This window comes from Corvus cornix, chromosome Z (assembly GCF_000738735.6).
Source record: "Corvus cornix cornix isolate S_Up_H32 chromosome Z, ASM73873v5, whole genome shotgun sequence".
Classification (NCBI taxonomy): Eukaryota; Metazoa; Chordata; class Aves; order Passeriformes; family Corvidae; genus Corvus; species Corvus cornix.
Genome location: NC_046357.1, coordinates 14611343 through 14629290, shown reverse-complemented (window position 1 = coordinate 14629290; position 17948 = coordinate 14611343). Strand labels below are relative to the sequence as shown.

Sequence of the window (17948 nt, the reverse complement as noted above, 5' to 3'; positions counted from 1 at the left end):
CCCAGTGGGGGCCCCCCTGGCCCGCCGAGGCCAGAAGGGCCGAGCACATCTCCAGCCAGGAAAAACAGAGGCCCCAGCGTGGAGCGCACGCTGCCCCGTCGGCGCACACCGCAGAGCCCTGGAATAACAGCCCTGCTCCCGAGCCCGCCGCCTGCTATCAAAGGGCCCTTCTTCTGCTCGGCCTCTGAGGGGATGGGGCCGGGGGCCCATCGAGGGCCGGTGGTGAGAGAAGGCAGCTGCTCCACGCCGGGCGGGCACCGGCTGCACCCAGCCAGGCGCCGGGCACGCCCCGCCCCATCACCCTTGGCCAGCTGGGAGTCCCTGGGGCAAGCGGGCATATTCCATGCCAGGCCCAAGCGGTGTTGGGGGTCACTTGGGTCAAGCCGGGGGGAGCAGCGTGTCCTCAGGAGTCCTGGGCTCTTCCCTCCTGCTGCCCCAGTGGGGCTATGCTGGCCCTGCCCAGGCACGCTGCACCCCCGAGAGCCCCTGCGGCCACCCTTGCACTAAGTGGCGGCCCCAGGGCACCGGGACAGGCTGGCGCGGAGGACGTGGGCCCCAGGGGTGGGGACAACCCCGATCCTGTAGTGCAGCGCGGGCACCCCTGTGGCCCTGCAGCCCGGCGCCCCCATCCCCCTAGACTCCCAGCCTCCGCACTCCCGTCCCTGCACCCCCGTCCCTCCGTGTCCCTGCACCCCCGCGCCCCGTCCCCTACACAGCCCCGTCCCCCCTCAGCGCAGCCCCTCACGCCGAGCGCTCCCCGCCCCGCCCGCTCCGCAGAGACCACGCCCATTGCCCGGATCACCCGCCCTCTTGCCACGCCCACTGCGGCCAAAGGCCACGCCCCCTCCGCAGCTCTCCGCCAATGGGAGGCGCGCACGCGCGCGGCTCCACCCACAGGCGCGCGGCCGCCGTGCGCCGTCTCCACGGAGAGAGGCGCGTCCCGCCGCGCGCATGCGCCATGGAGCGGGGAGGCGGCTGCGCCGTGGGGTGCGGCTCAGGCCGCGGGCAGCGAGACCCCGTGGGGTAACCCCGGGTGGGGAGAGTCGGGGCAGGGCCTGTGGAGCCTTAGGGGCCGGGGGGAATGAGAAAATGGTGGGTCCGGCCTGTGGGGAAGTCGGAGCAGGGAGGGGGCAGAGCCCAGGTATGAGGGTGGGAATGGTGTTGCTTCTGGGGGTCGAGGGGACAAAAGGAAGTTAGGGAGGGGGAGACCCCTTCAGATGACAGACCCAGCAGCAGGCACTGCTTCTGTCCCCCAGACGGAGAGAAATCCCTTGTCCCTTGCCTCGGTGTGGGGGTGACACAGAGGACCCGGGGTCAAGACCCTGCCCGTGGTGGTGGGGGCTGAGGATGTGGTTGGAATTGGGGGATGTGCCCCGCTGCCTTTCTTCAGGGTCTGTTCCCACCTGCAGGGGGACTCTGACAAGCCATGTGGCTCCCAGATGGCATGGGGACAGGCCACCGTGCAGGGTCCGAGGTTATCAGCCTGTGCCCGAGGTGCCTGTGGAGAGGCTCCCGTGCCACAGTGAGACGCTGACAACCACCGCCAGGAGGGTCCAGGAGATGTCAGGCACAGCCGAGCCGCCCCAGGATGTATCAGACACAGATGAGCTGCCTACTGAGGCCCTACCAGTTCTGCCCAGCACGGTGCCATCCCCAGAGACTGGGAAGGATCCCTCTGGGATAAAGCTGCCTCCTTGGCTTGGAAAGTGGGGGACTCACCCCGAGAAGGAGTCCACCACCGCAGTGCTGGGGCTGCCCCCCACCCCACCCACGCCTGCAGAGAAGCCCAGCCAGTCGGTGCCCCAGCGGAGCTGCGTGAGCCACGACTGGCAGAAGGAGGTAACTCCATAAGGGAGAATGCCCCTCAAAGCTGGCCCCGTCGTGTCCCACATGCTGATCTTGTGAAGCTCCCTGCTCCTGGGCAGACCCCTCTCTTTAAATAGCCACCCGGATGACCTTCAGCCCAGCGGGATAGATAAGGGATGAAACTCAATAGCACAAAAGGCACAGGCAGGCATGTGGGGAGTAACAGTAAGGCAAGAAGGGAGCTGGGATCTCGCTGCTGGGGAGCAGGAGCTGTGTATCGTGGCCCATCACAGTGGTGTGGGGATGCCTGCTTGGGCAAGCCATGCTGGGGGGCACCTGATGGGCCAAGCTGTGCCACAGCCTGGGGACTCATTGGGTTGTTCAAGTGCTGTAAGAGTGCTTGCCCAGGGGCAGTCTGTGCACCCAGATGCTTGGGACAGCCATACAAGGCTGGCTGACCTCCACCAGGCAGGTCAGCCTTGCCCAAGCTGTGTCCCTGCTCTGGCTTTGCCAGGTTTCTGGCCAGAAAGACCATAACCCCTCTTTGCAGGTTATGCCTCTGGGGCTATCAAAAGCCTAAAAGCCAGGAGCAGGTATGGGGCAGTGCAGCTTGGCTCCTGCCCCCTTCCACAGCCCCCACTGTCCATCCCCAGACACTTGTGGACCCCCTGGACTCTCGGAAGGATTTGGGCTGTGAGGACTTCCAGCGTGGCTACCATGGACTACCGATCCACCAGTTCCTGTCCTCACTCACTGACAGCTCTGCCCCGAAGTACTGCCCACCTACCAGGGTCCTGCTGCTGGGGCAAGGTGAGGCTGAACCGCCCCAAGCCACGTGCACCCCGAAAAGGCAGCAGGGGAATCTTAGCTGTGAGGCTGATGGCACCTTCCCCTCTGCAGGGCAGCGGAAGGCCACACTGGCATCCATGCTCTATGAGAAATACAGGCAAGCCTGCATCCCTGCGTGATGACCACCCCAGAGAAGGGGACCTGGGGGGGCAAGGATCCCAGAGCTGAGGGGTGTGGGGTCTGCTCTGACTGCAGTAAGGAGACGGAGGAGGAAATCCATCCCCGCCCGAGGCGCATGGAACCTGTCTCCACCACGCACCAGGACTTCTGTGCCATGGGCTTCCAGTCCACACCCCAGCCCATCACTCAGGTACAGGCAGTAGACATCCCCCCCTCAGCTTGCAGCAGCCTCCAGGGAGGCCACGAGGCTCCCGTGTCCTGCCGAGCATGCCATCCCCCCACCCACATTTTGCTTCCACTGCAGCCTCACAACTACTTAACGGAGCAGCCAACCAGCTTCTGGCTGGAGCAAGCCCGTGGACAGCCGGTAAGCCCCCCACCACCCTGCCCTGCCAGCACCCTGGGGGTCTCAGCTGCTGACAGAGACCTCTCCAATTCTCTCCTCTCCAGGGTGTCACCAGCCTCTTCGGCAGAAACATTCCCTTCAAGAAGAATGCAGCCTTCTCCACTCCCATTACCATGTACCTAGGGCATCCTGAGCCTTTCAACCTCTCTGACCCCTACGACCCCCTGAGCAGCCAGCTCCAGCCCCACAAGCAATAAAAAACAAGGGGACACAGGTGGTCCCAGCATCCTTGCCCACCCCAAGGCCATCCTCAAGCTGGATGTTTGGAGAGGGAGCACTGTGTCCCTGGGATCTCAAATCCCATGGGACCATGAAGCAAAATGGGAAACGTTTCAGCCCCATTGCAATTTCCTGTTGACCCAAAATACGTGGCAGCCCGAAGACTTCCTCCTTGGGCATGGAGGGAAAGCCCCTGGCACAGCCCCATCCCCTGGGACACGTCCCCTCCCAGCGCACGCAGCGGGTGACAGCAGCCGCTGTTCCAGTCCCCAGGCACAGGTGTGTTCCAGTAAGAGGCGGCAGCGGGGCGGCCAGAGCATGAGCTCAGAGGAACGCACTGCAGCCCTCACGCCAAAGCAAACCCCGCCACGGCAGCCCTGCCTTCCCAGCACCGCCCAAGCCCTCAACAGCCGCTGCTGCGACCGCCCGGCACTGGCTCCCCATGCCCACACCGCGGCCCTGTGCCGCAGACAGACCCCCGGGATACGATCTCTTCGGATGTTTCAGGCAGCTGTCCCCAGCCCAGGCTGAGTTCCATACTGCGGTCCCCCCTGGCCTCCCTCCCCACTTGGCATGCTGGGGCAGAGCGAGGTAGAGGTCATGGGACAGACGGATCTGGGGAAATTTGTATTTCAACAAAATAGTTGCAGCGAGTCCTATATTTACACCTGGAGGAAGGGTGGGTATTTACATGACCCGGTGGGGTTATATACAGGAGAGGGGGAGACTGGGGAGGGGGGGAGCTGCGGCATTGAAGCCTGACCTGGCCAAGGAGTCAGTCTTGGCAGGAATCCCCATTTCCCCCCACCCCAGGGAGGGGTTGACATGAGCACAACTTCTGCTGGGGTCCAGGTACTGAAAAGAGACGGCAAAGTGCCCTGTGGGGCAGCCAGGCCCCGGAGAAGCTCAGAGCCAGCTGAGCCACAGGGGAGAGGGCAGGGGTGGCAGACCTCAGAGGGTGGGGGGGATACAAGGTTCCTCAGGCTGGATCAGGGCTGGTTACCCCACTCCAGCAGAGGCTGTGGGAAGGTGGGCTTTGCTGGTGCTGATGGAGGAGGGCAGACGGTGCTGTGGCCGCTGCCCCACCTTGCCCAGGCCCTGCTGAAGCAGGGGGGCTGCAGAGGCGGTGGTGGATGCAGTGATGGGAGGGGGGTGCCGGTGCATCCTGGGGCACCGGAAAACACTGGTGGCTTCATTGAGCTGGGGGCTCTGCCACAGCCACTGGGCTCAGATGACTTAAGGGTCTTTCCTCTCGCCCAGCAGCCAGTATGTCCGCATCTTTCCCTTGCCCTGGAGGCAGAGGTGAGCAGTTTAGACCCTGCCTTCCCCTGGAACTGCTTCTTGGGTGTCATCCCCTGCATTGAGGGCAACAAGGGGTCCCAGCCCCAACCCACCTCCCCATCACATTCCCCTGTGGTAGGAAGGGCTGGTACCCCACTGGCGTCCCTGTGCCCTCACCTTCATCTCTACATCCCCACGCAGCTCCAGCTCAAAGCAGCCAAACTCATCCAGGACTTCTTTGGTGGCAGATGAGACATGGATCTTCAGGGCTGGGGAGCACAGAGGGGCAAGAGAGACACGGCTGGGTGCCGTGGGAGCAGGACACACCCTGTGGCTCTGGACCCCAGCTGCCAGCCCCATGGCTTACCCTGGCCATTGGATTCCATGCGGGACGCAGTGTTCACCGTGTCCCCGAAGAGGCAGTACCGCGGCATCTTCAGACCCACCACTCCGGCGCACACAGGACCTGCAGGCACAGACGTGCTCAGGGATGCTGCAGGGTGGGTGGCTGGGTGGGCGAGCACCCTCCAGCTGGGTGGCACGGGGGCTCACCGGTGTGTATGCCGATGCGCAGGTGGAGCTGGTCGTTGGGACGGTGACGGATCTTGAAGGTTTTGACAGCCTCAAGCAGGGCCAGGGCCATGCGGACAATCTCACGGGCATGCAGCTTCCCATTGCGCACTGGCAGCCCCGAGACCACCATGTAGGCATCCCCAATGGTCTCCACCTGTGGGGGCAGGGGGAGCAGGTCCAACCTGGGTTCCTTGCTGCCTGCCTCACTTTGGGGGGCTGTGCTTGCTCACCACCGCACTCACCTTGTAGACATCAAAATTGTCGATGATGGCATCAAAGCAAGTGTAGAGATCATTCAGCAGCATCACGACCTGGATGGAACAAGGGTGTGTGGGCGGCTGGGAGTGGGTATGTTCCCCCAACTCCAGGGATGGCACTGGCAGGGTGTGAGACCCCCACCACAGAGGCGCTGCCCCCCAAGCCCTGCTCTCACCTGCATGGGAGTGCTCTCTGCCGAGAGGGCAGTGAAGCCCACTATGTCACTGAAGTAGATGGTGACACTGTCGAAAGCCTCAGCCCGCACTGTCTCTCCACGCTTCAGCTGCTCTGCCACAGAGCTGGCAAGGATGGTGGTGAGCCATCACCACTAAACCCCCTGTTCCCCCTGCAACCCTTGCCCCACACCAGCATGGGAAGGGACCCCATGCTTGCATGGCAGTGGGTGCATGCTGAACCCATGTCAACCCTCAGACCCACACCCGCCCCCCCTCTCCCCCTCTCACTGGGGCAGAATCTGGTAGAGGAGGTTCTCTGCCTTGCGCTTTTCCTCCAGGTAGGCCTGTGTCCTCTCTTCCACCAGCTTCTCCAGGTTGTTGGCATACTGCTCCATGCGTGACAGCAGGTTGTCCAGGATGCTGGTGCTTCCCTCCCTGCTGGGGTGCAGTCAGCTGGCACTGCAGGAAGAGGTGCCCCCCAACCACCACCACCATGGCTGTCCCCACTCCCACCCAGGGCCACTGTCACTGCACACCAACCACCCACTTGTTGAATCTACGGATGAAGATCTTGATCTGACTGAAGTCAGGGCGCTCGGCCGGCTCCTGCGCCCAGCAGCGTTCCATCAGCACTGCCAGCTCCTCAGTGTGCACCCCAATGTCAATGGACGGGCGGAAGAAGGGCTTCTGGCTGTTACGCACCTTCTGCACAATCTCTGCCGAGGCGTGGCCAACAGTGAGCACCAGATCTCCATGGTGGGGCAAGACCTCCACACACGTCCCCCCACCCTCACCTTTGGGGCTCAAGTCCATGCCCTCGATGTAGAAGGGGCCGTTGCGCAGAGCGACCTCCTGCACGATGATGCCGAAGCTGTAGACATCAGCTTTCTGCATGCCTGGGGTGGGCAGGTGCCCCTTCTGCAGCAGCTCTGGGGCTGTCCATAGCTTCTCTGGTGGGACAAAGCAATGGAGAAGTGAGACAAGGCCACCCCATCCCCCTGGTCCCCCCAGGCAGGCACTCACTGGCATACAGTGCATGCGTGTCCTCGTTGTCGCTGGGCGAGCGGAAGCTGGCCAGGCCGTAGTCGGTGATCTTCAGCACAAAGCGACTGTCCACCACGCAGTTGGATGACTTGAGGCTGCCGTGATGACCAATGATGCTGTTGTGCAGGAAGGCCATTCCCTGGGACAGATGGATGCAGTGAAGCTCGTATCTCTCAGGCACCTCCCCCAGCCCCTCGCACCCCTCAGCTGGGTACCTTGACAATGTCATTGATGAGGGAGTAGCGAAACATCCAGTCCAGGTTGATGCTCTCGTTCTCCAGGACATCCTGAGGTAGCACATTGAGTGGACCCCACCAAGCACCCAGGGCATGGTGACAGTAGCCTCACCAAGTGCCCAACTGTGGGGGTCTGCAGCACCCACCCCCACCCCTCCACTGGCCTCTGACACCCGCTTGGACAGCTCAGCTGTGAGCCTTGTAGGGAGGGCTCAGGTGGCCACCAGCATCCACAGCCCTGTCCACAATGCCCAGCCCAACTGGGTCACCAGGAATGTCTAAGTGTCACCCGCAGTGTCCCCAAGCCCTGCTACCTGCAAGCTGCCTCGTGGGCAGTACTCAGTGATGATGCAGATGTTGGGGGGGTCGATGCACGCCCCGATGAAGCGAGTCAAGTGGTTGAACTGGATGTCCCGCATCTGCAGGTGCAAGCGGACCCAAGACAGTCTTGAGGTCAAAGGGGATGAACTACTGATCCTACGACCCTCCCACACTCCCAGGACCAGTTCCTGCACCCCCAAGCAGGCTGCCCACCCCAGCCCAGACCCCAAACCTACATGTTTTAGCTCGAAGAGCACCTGCCGTGTCAACTCGATGCGCTTCTTGTTGATGTGCTTAATGGCCACAACGTTGCCCTGGGGTGTTTGGGAAGGGGAAAAGGTCAATGCCCACTGGGTAAATTTGCAAAGGGGAGGAAAGTGCCAACGTCCTGCAGGATGGGGGTGCAGCCAAGGGGGAGCACAACAGAGCTGGGGCATTTCAGGGGGAGGGCTCAGCTCCCTGCCTGCTGCACTGACCTTGAAGTGGCCGGTGTTGGCGAAGATCTGGTACTTGCCATGGGTGGTCATCAGGGAGCCATAGCTGGAGCCACGCTGTGGGAAGGAGGGGAATAGAGACAGGAACCCTCGGGTGGAGGGGTGGCCTGCGGCAATGTAGCAGGGCGGGGACATCCAAGAATGTGTGGGGGATGGTGCAGGATGGGCTCGAAAGGGTCAGGATAAGCTCTGTATGCTCTGTAGCAAAGGCAAAGACTCTGGGATGGGGCATGGTGCACTGCATGGAGTGTAGGACATGGATAAGGTACGTCTGTGTAGGTAATGGAGGGCAACACAGGGGCTTGATGAAGTATGGTGCTGCATCGGGGATTGGGGGCTGTGTAGAGAATGGATCTATAGTGGCTCTGCAGGGGATGGAAAGTCATGCCAGGGATGAATGGAGTGTGTCTCCACTGGGGATGGAGAACTCTGTAAGGATCAAGAGCTGTGCTAAGGAGAGATGCAGGGGGGCTGTGGCTCTGTAGGAAACAGAGGGCTGTTACATGGGAGGTAATCATGTGGGTGTCGTGCAGGGAGGGAAGGCAGCACAGGGGCAGGGTGGTGCCCCAGGGATGTCTCCTCTCACCAGGGACAAGGTGAGCCGGCTGCCCGCTGCCTTGTGGTACCGCTCAGGACTTCCAAACTGCAGCTCATCCCAGCGGATCCTCCAGAGCATGCTGGCAAGCTCCTTCTCCAGCATCAGCTTCCTGGGGGACACAGAGGGGTCAGGCCCCCATCTGCCCTGCCCTGCCTGTCCCCCCACCAGACAGAGGTTCCCCCAGTCCTGACTGACCTGAAGATGAGGAAGCTGGAGATACCAAACATGACAAAGGTGAGGCCAGTGCCCAAAGCCACGATGGCCAGCATGGAGAGGGGAGCTGCAGACAGGAGAGGATGTCAGGGTGGTCCAACTGGCTATGATGGCCAGGCTGAAATGCACTCATAGGGAAGGGTTCTTGGGTCCAAGTGATGTAGGGACCCAGGACACCCACTTTTTTCACAGGAGGGGTCATCCACATCAAAGACACAGGGAGGGTTGTCCAAGGGGGGAGCCCCCTTCACCCAGGGGATGGGTCGTCCCAGCCAGTGGATTTGCTTCTCCACACCTGAGTAGTGTCCCACCACCTGAGGAAAAGAGAGATAAGGCCACCCCCAGCCCCCACCATCCTATCCCCCAGCCCCAGCCAGAGGGAACCTGGTGCTGGCCCCCACCTCATACTGCCCGGTCTTGGGGTCGCTCATGGCCCATAGGTTGAAGTCAGTGTCTCGGTCATTGTTGCTGTCCATGCTCACAAGCCCTGTCACACCTGTGGGAGAATTAAGACCCAGGTGGGACAGGGACTGAGTTCCACTGCCCCCACGGCACCTACAGCCCAGCTTCCCCCATCCCAGTGTTACCCTGGAACTTGCGGTCCCGCATCTTCTCGATGATGTGGGTGGCGTTTTTCTTGGAGCCGCCCTCGCGCAGAGTCTCATTCAGCACCATGGCGTACAGCAGCATCCCATCATAGAAACATCCCGCCACCAGGTTCATCTGCCAGGGGGAATCTGAGCACACCCACAGCCACGCACACAGGAGCACCCCAGAACCTTCACAGCAGGACCACGCACCCACCCACGGCCCCATAACCACACTGGGGACAACATGCACCCTGCAGGGATGGCAGTGCTTGTGGCTGTTCCCACCAGGGATAACCCCTCTGGCACTACCTGTGGCTGTGTCCCACCCTCTGCATCCTGGTGACGTGCCTCAGACCCATGAGAAGGGGCCCCACCACCCCAGCGTGCAGGGGGACTCACTCACCAGGGAGTAGTTGAGCTGCACCCCAAACTTCTGCTTAGCTCGCAGGATGAGTTGGGTTTGGAAATGCTGGTACTCGGGGTTTTGGGGCTCATAGTAGGTGATCACCAGCACCATCTGCAACCGAGCACAGCACTCTGGTTCACACAGTGGGGCCAGGCTGGTGAGGTTTCTGTCCCCAGGCAGGTGGGCCCAGCTCACCTGGAAAGCCTCGCGCAGCCCTGCATCCTGGCCTGGGCTCTCCTGCCAGGGCTTGAAGGCGTCACGGGCAGAGTCTCCCCGCAGGCTCTCCCCGAAGACATCCAGGTAGAAGAAGACGTAGTCACCATTGGTGAGGTTCTCCTGCTGCGCCAACTGCATGATCTGCCGCAGCATCTCCGGTGGCCCGCAGAGATACACCACTGCCAGAGAGAAGCAGGGGCTTCAGGGAGGCAGGGACACCCCACTGCGCCCCGGGCACACAGCCAGCAATGGGGCAGATGGGGCAGAGCAGCCCCGGGAGCACTCGGTGGCTGCGGGGGGATGGAGCAGGCAGATGGGGCAGTGCTTGGCTCACACCTCCCTGTGCCCCGTAGCCAGACCCACAGCCCTTGCTGGCACAGACCCACTCTTGCCTCATCAATCACCTCGGGCTGAAGGGGAAGAGGAGAACAGGGGAAAACTTGCTGCAAATCATGAGGTGGATGCTGCAGGCATCGACCCCACACACCCTGATACAGCAAAAACCAGCCAGGGGATCTCTCCCCCCTGCATCAGCTTCCCGGCTGCTCCATGCCAGCCCCAGCCACGGAATCGGGGGGCTGGGAGAGGCACTGGAGCCGTGCACCGGAGGTCCCTGGGGAACCCGAGCTGTGGAATGGGACAAACCCATGTTTGGGTTCGTGGCCGGCTGTCCGTGCGGCAGGAATGCACAGGTTCCCAGATTCCAGCACCTTCGGCGGCCACTGGCGCTAATTGGAAACAGAGCATCTCGCCGGTGTGACCCACACGGCAAGGGGGTGCCCGGGCCCCGTCGGGCTGTCCCGCCTGCCCCCACCCTCTTCTGGGGGCTCGGTCAGCTCTCATGGGATGTCAACCCGAGCGCTGTGTGGGGCCGGCACGCCGCTTGCACAGGGCATCACAGGCTGTGGGGACGGGCCCCATAGAGTGTCCGAACCCCCCCGAGCAGGGGCCCTCCGTGCCCTTGCTGAGGATCCTGACACTGCCTCCTCCCTCCCCCCGGAAAACCAGGGCCCCCGCTCCAGCCAGTCTGGCTGGGAACCCGGGATTGAGCAACGGAGGAGGCGGCGGCAGCGGGTGCTGGAGGAATGTCACGCTTGGGCGCTGGCCCCGGCACACAGCTCTTCTGCATGGGGCCCAGCGCCCCGGCTGGACCCGGGGAGTGGGGGGGCTGGGGACAGCAAGGAAGCCTCGCACTCTGGGAAGGGGTCTCTGCTGCTGGAAGGCACCCAGCGACACAGGCACCCCGCTATGTGGGCAGCAGGGCTGGAAGGGTCACCCATGGGGGCAGTGAGGAAGCCCACACGTGGGAGAAGAGACCCAGCACAGCCACCTTGGGCACAGGGAATCCACAGCAATGTGGGGAGCTGCTCCTGGGCACGGGGGAGAGGGAAATCGCAGCACCGTGGGCTGTGTGTGAGCAAAAGCCTGTTCCAGGGTTTGAAATGGTTCCCTCTGAATGCTGCAATACTTCAAATAAACACTCTTGGCTTCCCCACTTTGCTAGTCCTGCCCCAAGAAATGTACTGTCCCCCAATTTCTCATCCAGGATGGGCAGCTCAGCACCTCCCCAACATGCAGAGCCTAAGGGTCCCCCCCAAGGACACAGATGGGACCCTCCCCATCCCACTGCAGGCGCCAAGAAAAGGGAGCCACAGGGGCTGGGGAGCCACAACAGCTGGTGGCAGATGGTGGGACACTGCAGGCAGCCAGCCCCTGCGGCGGCAGCGAAAGCCTGCCTGGTCAAAGGCCACCAAGCAAGGGGATGGATGGCGCCCAGACGGCTCCCCGGGGACAGGTCGCATGAGCTGTGCAGAAGCAAGGGTCAGTGCTTGGGGGTCTCCCTGAGGCAGGCAGCTGCCTCCAGCTGGCATCCTCCTGCATGGCCAGCAGTGCCTTAGGGGGCTCACGCCCCCCCCAGGGGCTAGCAAATGGCCAAATGCAGCCTCAGCATCACCCAGGACAAGGGGAATTAAGTTCTGCAAGGCTGGAGTGCATCCAGCACCCTGACATTTATTTAGGGGGCATCTCTGGTGTAGGTGGCAGAGTGCCAGGCCCCAGCGAAGGGGCAGGACCACGAGCATGCAGATGAGGTGGCAGAACACTGCTTGACCCCTGTATGATGGAAGATAACCCTAAAGTGAGGGCAAATCCTGGGTTCGGGCGGCAAATCCCAGTTTTGAGCAGCCTCACCAGCACAGGGCACTGCAGCGCAGAGACCATCGCACTAGCCAAGTGCCGTTCCATGCCCAGGGGGAGTGCGAGGATGAGGACCAAATGCACTCCCCTCCAGCAGCACCACCCAGCCACCTCCCCTGGCAGGGGACCTGAGCTTTTTGCAGGCAGATGCTCCGGTAATTCCCTCAACCACAGCTCTAATTATATCAGTGCTTTTGCAAATGGCAGGAGAGACGTGGGCCCCTGCACGTCGCCCAGGCTTTGGTGAGAGGGGCGATCCCACCCCCCCTCGTGCCCATTCATTAGACCTGTGAATGTCAAGAACCACCAGTGTTAGGGATGCACAGGGGGCAGGGAAGCAGCTTTCTCCAGGAAATGTTTATCAAACTCCTGCCCGTGACTTGGGAGAAGGAAGGTGATGCCAAGAGGGGTTATATGTGATGTTATTGCAGGGCATGGACATGGATGCAGCTGAAGATCCTGCTTCCCTCTCCACGCCATGCCATGCAGGGGTCCCAACCCCTGGGACAGCCTTGCAGGTCCCCACTCCCTGCCCCACACACTTGGGTTAGGAAAGGACCTAGCACCAGCTTTGCTGGCCTGAGCACCCATACCCGTGGGCCAAGCACGCAGCTCCACTCAGCCCCACACCCTGGCGCCATCTCTGAGCTGTGGCCAGAGAGGCCCAGACCCTCTCCACATCTCTGCCCATGGCAGGGGGAATGGAACTAAATGATATTTAAGGTCCCTGCCAACCCAAGCCTTTCCACGACTCTGCGACTACGACCCCAGCTTAGAAAGCCCTCAGGTCTCTGCCCATGCCTGGCCTTCTCCCCCAGCAACCACAACCTCCTGCCCACACCAGGAGGGATTGATTCCTGTTGGGGTGATTTACAGCACGAAGAGGGAAATGTTGATGGGAATCACTGATTTCAGCCTTTCTCCCTGCAGAGTCCTTTGCCCCCATCCCATAAGAAGCTCCAAACACCACGGCTGGTGATGGCACATGCAGGAGCTTCCACCCCAGAGGGGCAGCCAGAGAATGCTCACTCCACGGACTCAGCTTCACTGGCCTCAGTCCTGACGGGAACCCAGTCCAGCACCCCAAAGCACCACACCCCGCCTCCCCCCTGCAGCCTGGTCCTGCCCAGCCTTGGACACGAGTCCTGCTGGCCCATCTGGCTCCACTTATCCCGGCTAGATGTCCTTCCTAATGACACAGCATCTCAGAATCCATTAAGAAGCACTGCGGAGTGGCTGACTCCGGGATCAATACACCCTGCTCATCAATAATGAAAGAGCATCAGGCTGCCCTTGCTCTCCAGCTGCCTCCGTAAGCCCCTCCATTTCCTCCCGCTCCCAGTATAGCTGCTCTCCTGGGGCACTCGCAAGGCACCAAATTGATTTATCCCTCCATCAGCAGGGTGGGGCCATCACAGCCCCATCCCAGGGGTGCAGCAGGGACAGGCACAGCCCAGGTACCCAGGTGCCAGTCTGGGGGGCTCTGCCTGACCATGGCACAGCCACCTAGGTATGTTGGCACCGTGGTTCTCTGGGCACGTAACCACAGCTGATGGCATCCTTCAGAGAGCTACATCCACTCCATCACCTTCGGCCTCCAAGGACGTGCCTGGGTCACCCCGATCCTGCTAAGACAGAAGGTGGGGTGGCCCCACAGGGTACCCTTCATAGCATGTGTTCCATGAAGGTGGGGGTCTGCCCCAGCTCTTGCTGGCAAAGGTTGACCAGGCTGGGGGCCTGGGAGAGAGACAATATGCCCCCTCCTCCTGCTGCATTCTGGCCCCTCCACTGGCACAGGGTTTGGCCCGGGGGGCTCAGGTCCTGTCTTGTCACCTGTGAACTCACCTCCTGTGCAGGTCCCGCTGCTCTTCCAGCCCCACTGTGAGAAAATGTGCTCAAGTCTCACTGCACCCCACAGAGAACCCATTTTGCCCACCCATCCCTGTGCCCCACATGGGTCCCACTGTGCCCTCAGCCCATCCTCATGCCCCACACGGGTCCCACTGTGCCTCCAGCCCCTCCTTGTGCTCCACAGGGGTCTATTCCACTCTTCCTCTGGCCCTTTGCCATGCCCCACCACAGGTCTCACTCTGCCCACCCCCGGCTGGACCCCACGTGAGTCCCAGCAGATCCTTGGTCCCTTGCCATGCCTCACATGGGCGCCATTTTGCTCTCGACCCTTCACAGGTCCCAGTGTCCCATCACCCTCATGGTGCCCCGCAAAGGTGCCAGCGTCTCCTTGGACTGTTGCTGCGCCCCACATGATCACACTGTATCCCCATCCTCTTGCTGCGCCCCATATGTATCTCACTGCCCTCTCTGACAGTTGCTGTGCCCTGTGTGGATCTCCATTGCCCCCTAACCCCTTGATGTGCCCCAAACAGGTCCCACTGCTGCCCCGGTCCCTTTTTGTGCCCCACATGTGTCCCACTGTGCTCCCAGTCCTTTGCTGTGTCCTGTAGAGGTCCCACTGCATCCCCATCCCCTCTCTGTGATCCAGATGGGTCCTGCCGCTCCCTTAACCCCTTGCTGTACCCTACGAGTTGTCCACAGAACCCCTTGCTGCACCCCGTCCTTCCCCCTGCTGTGTCCCAGACGGGTCCAATGGTCACCCCCGACCCCCACACGGATCCCACCGCACCCTCAGCCCCTCGCTGTGCCCCGCGGAGGATACTGCCTCCCCCCTCGGAGCCCTACGCAGATCTCCCGAGGGGAGCCCCCTCTGCTTTCCCTTCCACCTCCCACCCCACACCACCGCCCCCGCTCCCCGGGCCCTCAGCCCCATCCCACCCGTGGTCATCGTGCCCCCCCCCACCCCACGCCGCGCCACCCCACGCACCGCGCCCGTTGGCTTTGATGAAGTGGACGGCGGTGTGGGGGCCGCCCTCCTCGGGGGAGTAGATGTGGACGGTGACGGTGAGGTTGTTGCCATCCTGCAGCTCCTGGTAGACACCCTCGACGGTGAAGTAGTAGGGTCGGTCGTCGGTCTTGCGGTCCACGTAGAGGAGCACGGCGCGGGCGCTCCAGTTGAAGTGCGCGTGGAGGTGGGAGACGAAGGCGCCCAGTTTGGGTGCCGAGGGCCCGGTGCGCACCGTCGTGCTGTAGTGCTCCCGTTTGCGGCTGAAACCCGCGGCCACCGCCCCGCCGGTGATGAGGGGCAGCCGCCAGTGAGAGGCGAAGCGCCCCACGGACGCGGCGGGGTACACGCAGCCCGGCCCGAACAGCACGTCGGGGTCGTGGTAGAGCTTCAGGTCCACGGCGTTGAGCGGTGCCACGTACTCGGAGCAGGCGCCCTCCAGCTCCGAGCTCATGAACTCGACGCGCACCGAGAAGGGCCGCGGCAGCAGGGGCGGCTCGCCCCGCTCCAGCGCTTCCAGCGCCAGGCTCAGCGCCGGACCCACGCGCGGCCAAGCCCACGCGTAGCTCACGTTGCGCTCCGGCAGCACCACCGCCACCGTCAAGTTGGCGGGCGCCCCCTCGGGGGTCGCCGCCCGCCGCCCCGCGCCCGTCGGTACCGGCAGCAGCAGCAGCGCCAGCAGCGGCAGCGGCAGCGGCGGAGCCATGGGCCGCGCTGGCTCCTCCGCCCCGGCCGCCGCCCGCCGCTCCGGCGCCCCCGCCGCGCCCCCGCCCCGCCGACCGCCACCCGACCGCCCTCCCCGGGGGGGCGGCGCCGCCGGTCCCCGCCCGGCCGGACGGGCACGCGGGATGGGCGGCACCGCGGGCGGGGCGGGGGGCGGTGTCCCCGGAGAGGGGGGGCCGGGGTGGGGCTAGCGGGAGGGGGGCGCTGGTTGGGTGGTGGGGGGTGGCGGGGTGCTCGCCGTCTCTGGCTTCCAGGTTGGCGAAGTGCTGTGGGGTACCACAGCGGGGGCTTAGGGGAGAGCGGTCCCCACGTCCGGCGGCCCCTAGCAAGCAGGAATTGAGGAGGGGGTGCCTGTGTTTTCGGGGATCCAGGAGGGGAGGTAGGGAGGGGCATCCGCGTTCGGGGTGTCCCCAGTGGGTGGGGAACCGAGGGAGGTGTACTTGGATTCTGCTGAGGTGCGGTGAAGGGGAATTGGAGAAGAGGGCACCGGTTTGAGGCAGGGACTGGGCTGCTCGGCTTCTGGATGGAGGGGTTGGGGACGGGCTCGGGGGTCCCCCTCGGGAGGATTAAAGGACGGAAGTCCTCAGAGCCGGCGGCTCCCAGTGGTCAGGGATTGAGGAGGGGGTACGTGGGATCTAGGGGGTCCGTGAGGGGAACTGGGGAGGGAGCATTAGGGTTTGGAGTGTCCCCAGTGGGTGGGGGATTGAGAAAGTACCTGGGTTCGGAGAGGTGCAGTGAGGGAGCACCCAGGCTCTAGGGTCCGCCACTGAGTAGGGACTGGGGAGATGTCTCATGCTGGGGGTCCCCAGGGTTTGGGGAAGTCAGTGGGGTGCAGGGGATGTGTGTGATGGGGCAAAGGGGTACCATGGGGAGGGGTGCGAGGATGTGAAGGGATACACGGCTGTGGGGTACAGCCCGCTGAAAGGGGAGGGGATATATGCTGGGTGTGGGTGTCCTCACAAGGGATTTTTGGGAGGTCTTAGGCTGTGGGATACAAGAGGAATCAGGCTCTGAGGAGGGGCTGCCCGGGATCTGTGTGCCTCCTTCGTGGGGACTTCCAGTGCCTTGGGCGTGGGTGTCTCCCCTTGGGGAAGGGGAGGAGGTTGGAGAGGTCCTCGGGGATTTGGGAGGCAGGGAGGCACCTGGGGAGTTGGACCCTGAGAACTGGGATGCCCTGAGGATCCAGACTTCCCTGGAACTCAGTGTGTCCCCCCAATAATGGAGGGTACGCTGGGACCCGTACCACAGGGACCCGGCCGACACAAGACCTGACGGGGCAGGGGAAGAGGAGGGCAGGGGACGGCAGGGGCTGGATGCAACGGGCACGTCACCACTGCAGGTTTTGGGGGTCCAGCCCCTGTGCTATGGGACATTGGCCTGTGGGGGGGTGGGGTAGGAGGGTGGACGCCTTTGAGGGGAGAACAGGGGAGCGCTCGGTGTGCAAGGTCTGGCTATGGGGAGATGAGCCTTGCACAAGCCCCCAAGACACCGTGGGGCCGGGATAACGCGGGCAGAGCGGGGCTGCTGGTCCTCCCGGGGATTTGGGAAGGACCTAAGGGATGTCATGGGCTGCCATGGAGGGACCCCCCGGCCCGGGGGGACACAGACGTGCCGTGCGTTTGTTTGCAGGGCGCCTCGGTGGGACAAGGGGGGCTCGGCGAGGGCAGCATGCCTATGGTGCATTCCTGGGATTCCCAGCCTGCTGCCTGCTCCCATCGGGCGGGGGTGGGGGCGATAGAGACTGGAGGGGGGCGTTGGGGGTGGTGCCAGCCCCTGCCCCACGGCTCAGAGCTGTGTGGGTGGGATGCTTGCGGGTGGGAGCACAGGGGGAGCGCACTGGCTGCACGGTGGCCCCTGCAAGGTCCTGTGTAGTTCAGATGCCTGAGGGATGCTGCGCTGAGAGGCGGACAGGGCGTCTCTGTCCCCTCCCGGGATTTTGGGGTACCCACGAGATCAGAGCAGCACCCTGGGCATGGCACCGCAGGGTGCCCCAGCATGGGTCCTTCCACCTCTGGGGTTGCCAGGAATCACAGTCCCTCTCACTGTCCCTACCATTCACACTGCAGGTGTCCCCACCACGAGTGACACGTGCCTCTCGTCGTGGGGTCATGGAGCTCGGCCCACCCAGCCCGGCAAAACCCAAGACGAAGGGGTTGGATTGCCAGCTATAAATAGCTCCGTCCGGTGGGGCACGGAGCTGGCAGCGGTGGCTGAGCCGAAGGACAGTGAAATCCAACCGACAGTGATTACATCCAGAAATGAGAAGCTGGAAGGATCTGGAAGAGCTTTTCTGTGGAGTGTGAGACTGGGCATGGTGGGGTGGTGATGGTCCCACTGGAGACCGTAGTGCCTGCGGAATCACCCCT

At 63.0% G+C, this 17948-nt stretch overlaps 2 protein-coding genes across 3 annotated transcripts; one reads left to right on the top strand and one right to left on the bottom strand.

Moving 5' to 3' along the window:
* The first annotated feature begins 945 nt into the window (after positions 1-945).
* On the top strand, positions 946-3423 carry SPAG8 (sperm associated antigen 8). The gene is made up of 7 exons (XM_039567471.1): positions 946-1023; positions 1410-1839; positions 2460-2616; positions 2707-2752; positions 2851-2965; positions 3080-3142; positions 3226-3423. The coding sequence occupies exons 1-7, from the start codon at positions 959-961 to the stop codon at positions 3376-3378; spliced, it is 1029 nt and encodes a 342-aa protein (XP_039423405.1). The 5' UTR covers positions 946-958; the 3' UTR covers positions 3379-3423.
* Positions 3424-4014: 591 nt separating this feature from the next.
* On the bottom strand, positions 4015-15595 carry NPR2 (natriuretic peptide receptor 2). 2 transcript variants are annotated; one of them, XM_039567469.1, is made up of 22 exons: positions 14842-15595; positions 9786-9985; positions 9588-9701; positions 9182-9317; positions 8996-9090; positions 8776-8908; positions 8577-8661; positions 8370-8490; positions 7766-7840; positions 7526-7603; positions 7283-7387; positions 6948-7019; positions 6712-6871; positions 6483-6638; positions 6236-6404; positions 5977-6126; positions 5688-5811; positions 5497-5565; positions 5234-5408; positions 5049-5147; positions 4859-4950; positions 4015-4690 (listed from the first exon to the last, which is right to left on the bottom strand). In XM_039567469.1, the coding sequence occupies exons 1-22, from the start codon at positions 15563-15565 to the stop codon at positions 4637-4639; spliced, it is 3186 nt and encodes a 1061-aa protein (XP_039423403.1). In that variant the 5' UTR covers positions 15566-15595; the 3' UTR covers positions 4015-4636. The 2 variants fall into 2 exon arrangements, with proteins under 2 accessions (XP_039423403.1, XP_039423404.1); XM_039567470.1 differs by having other exon boundaries at positions 5977-6123.
* Positions 15596-17948: the final 2353 nt, after the last annotated feature.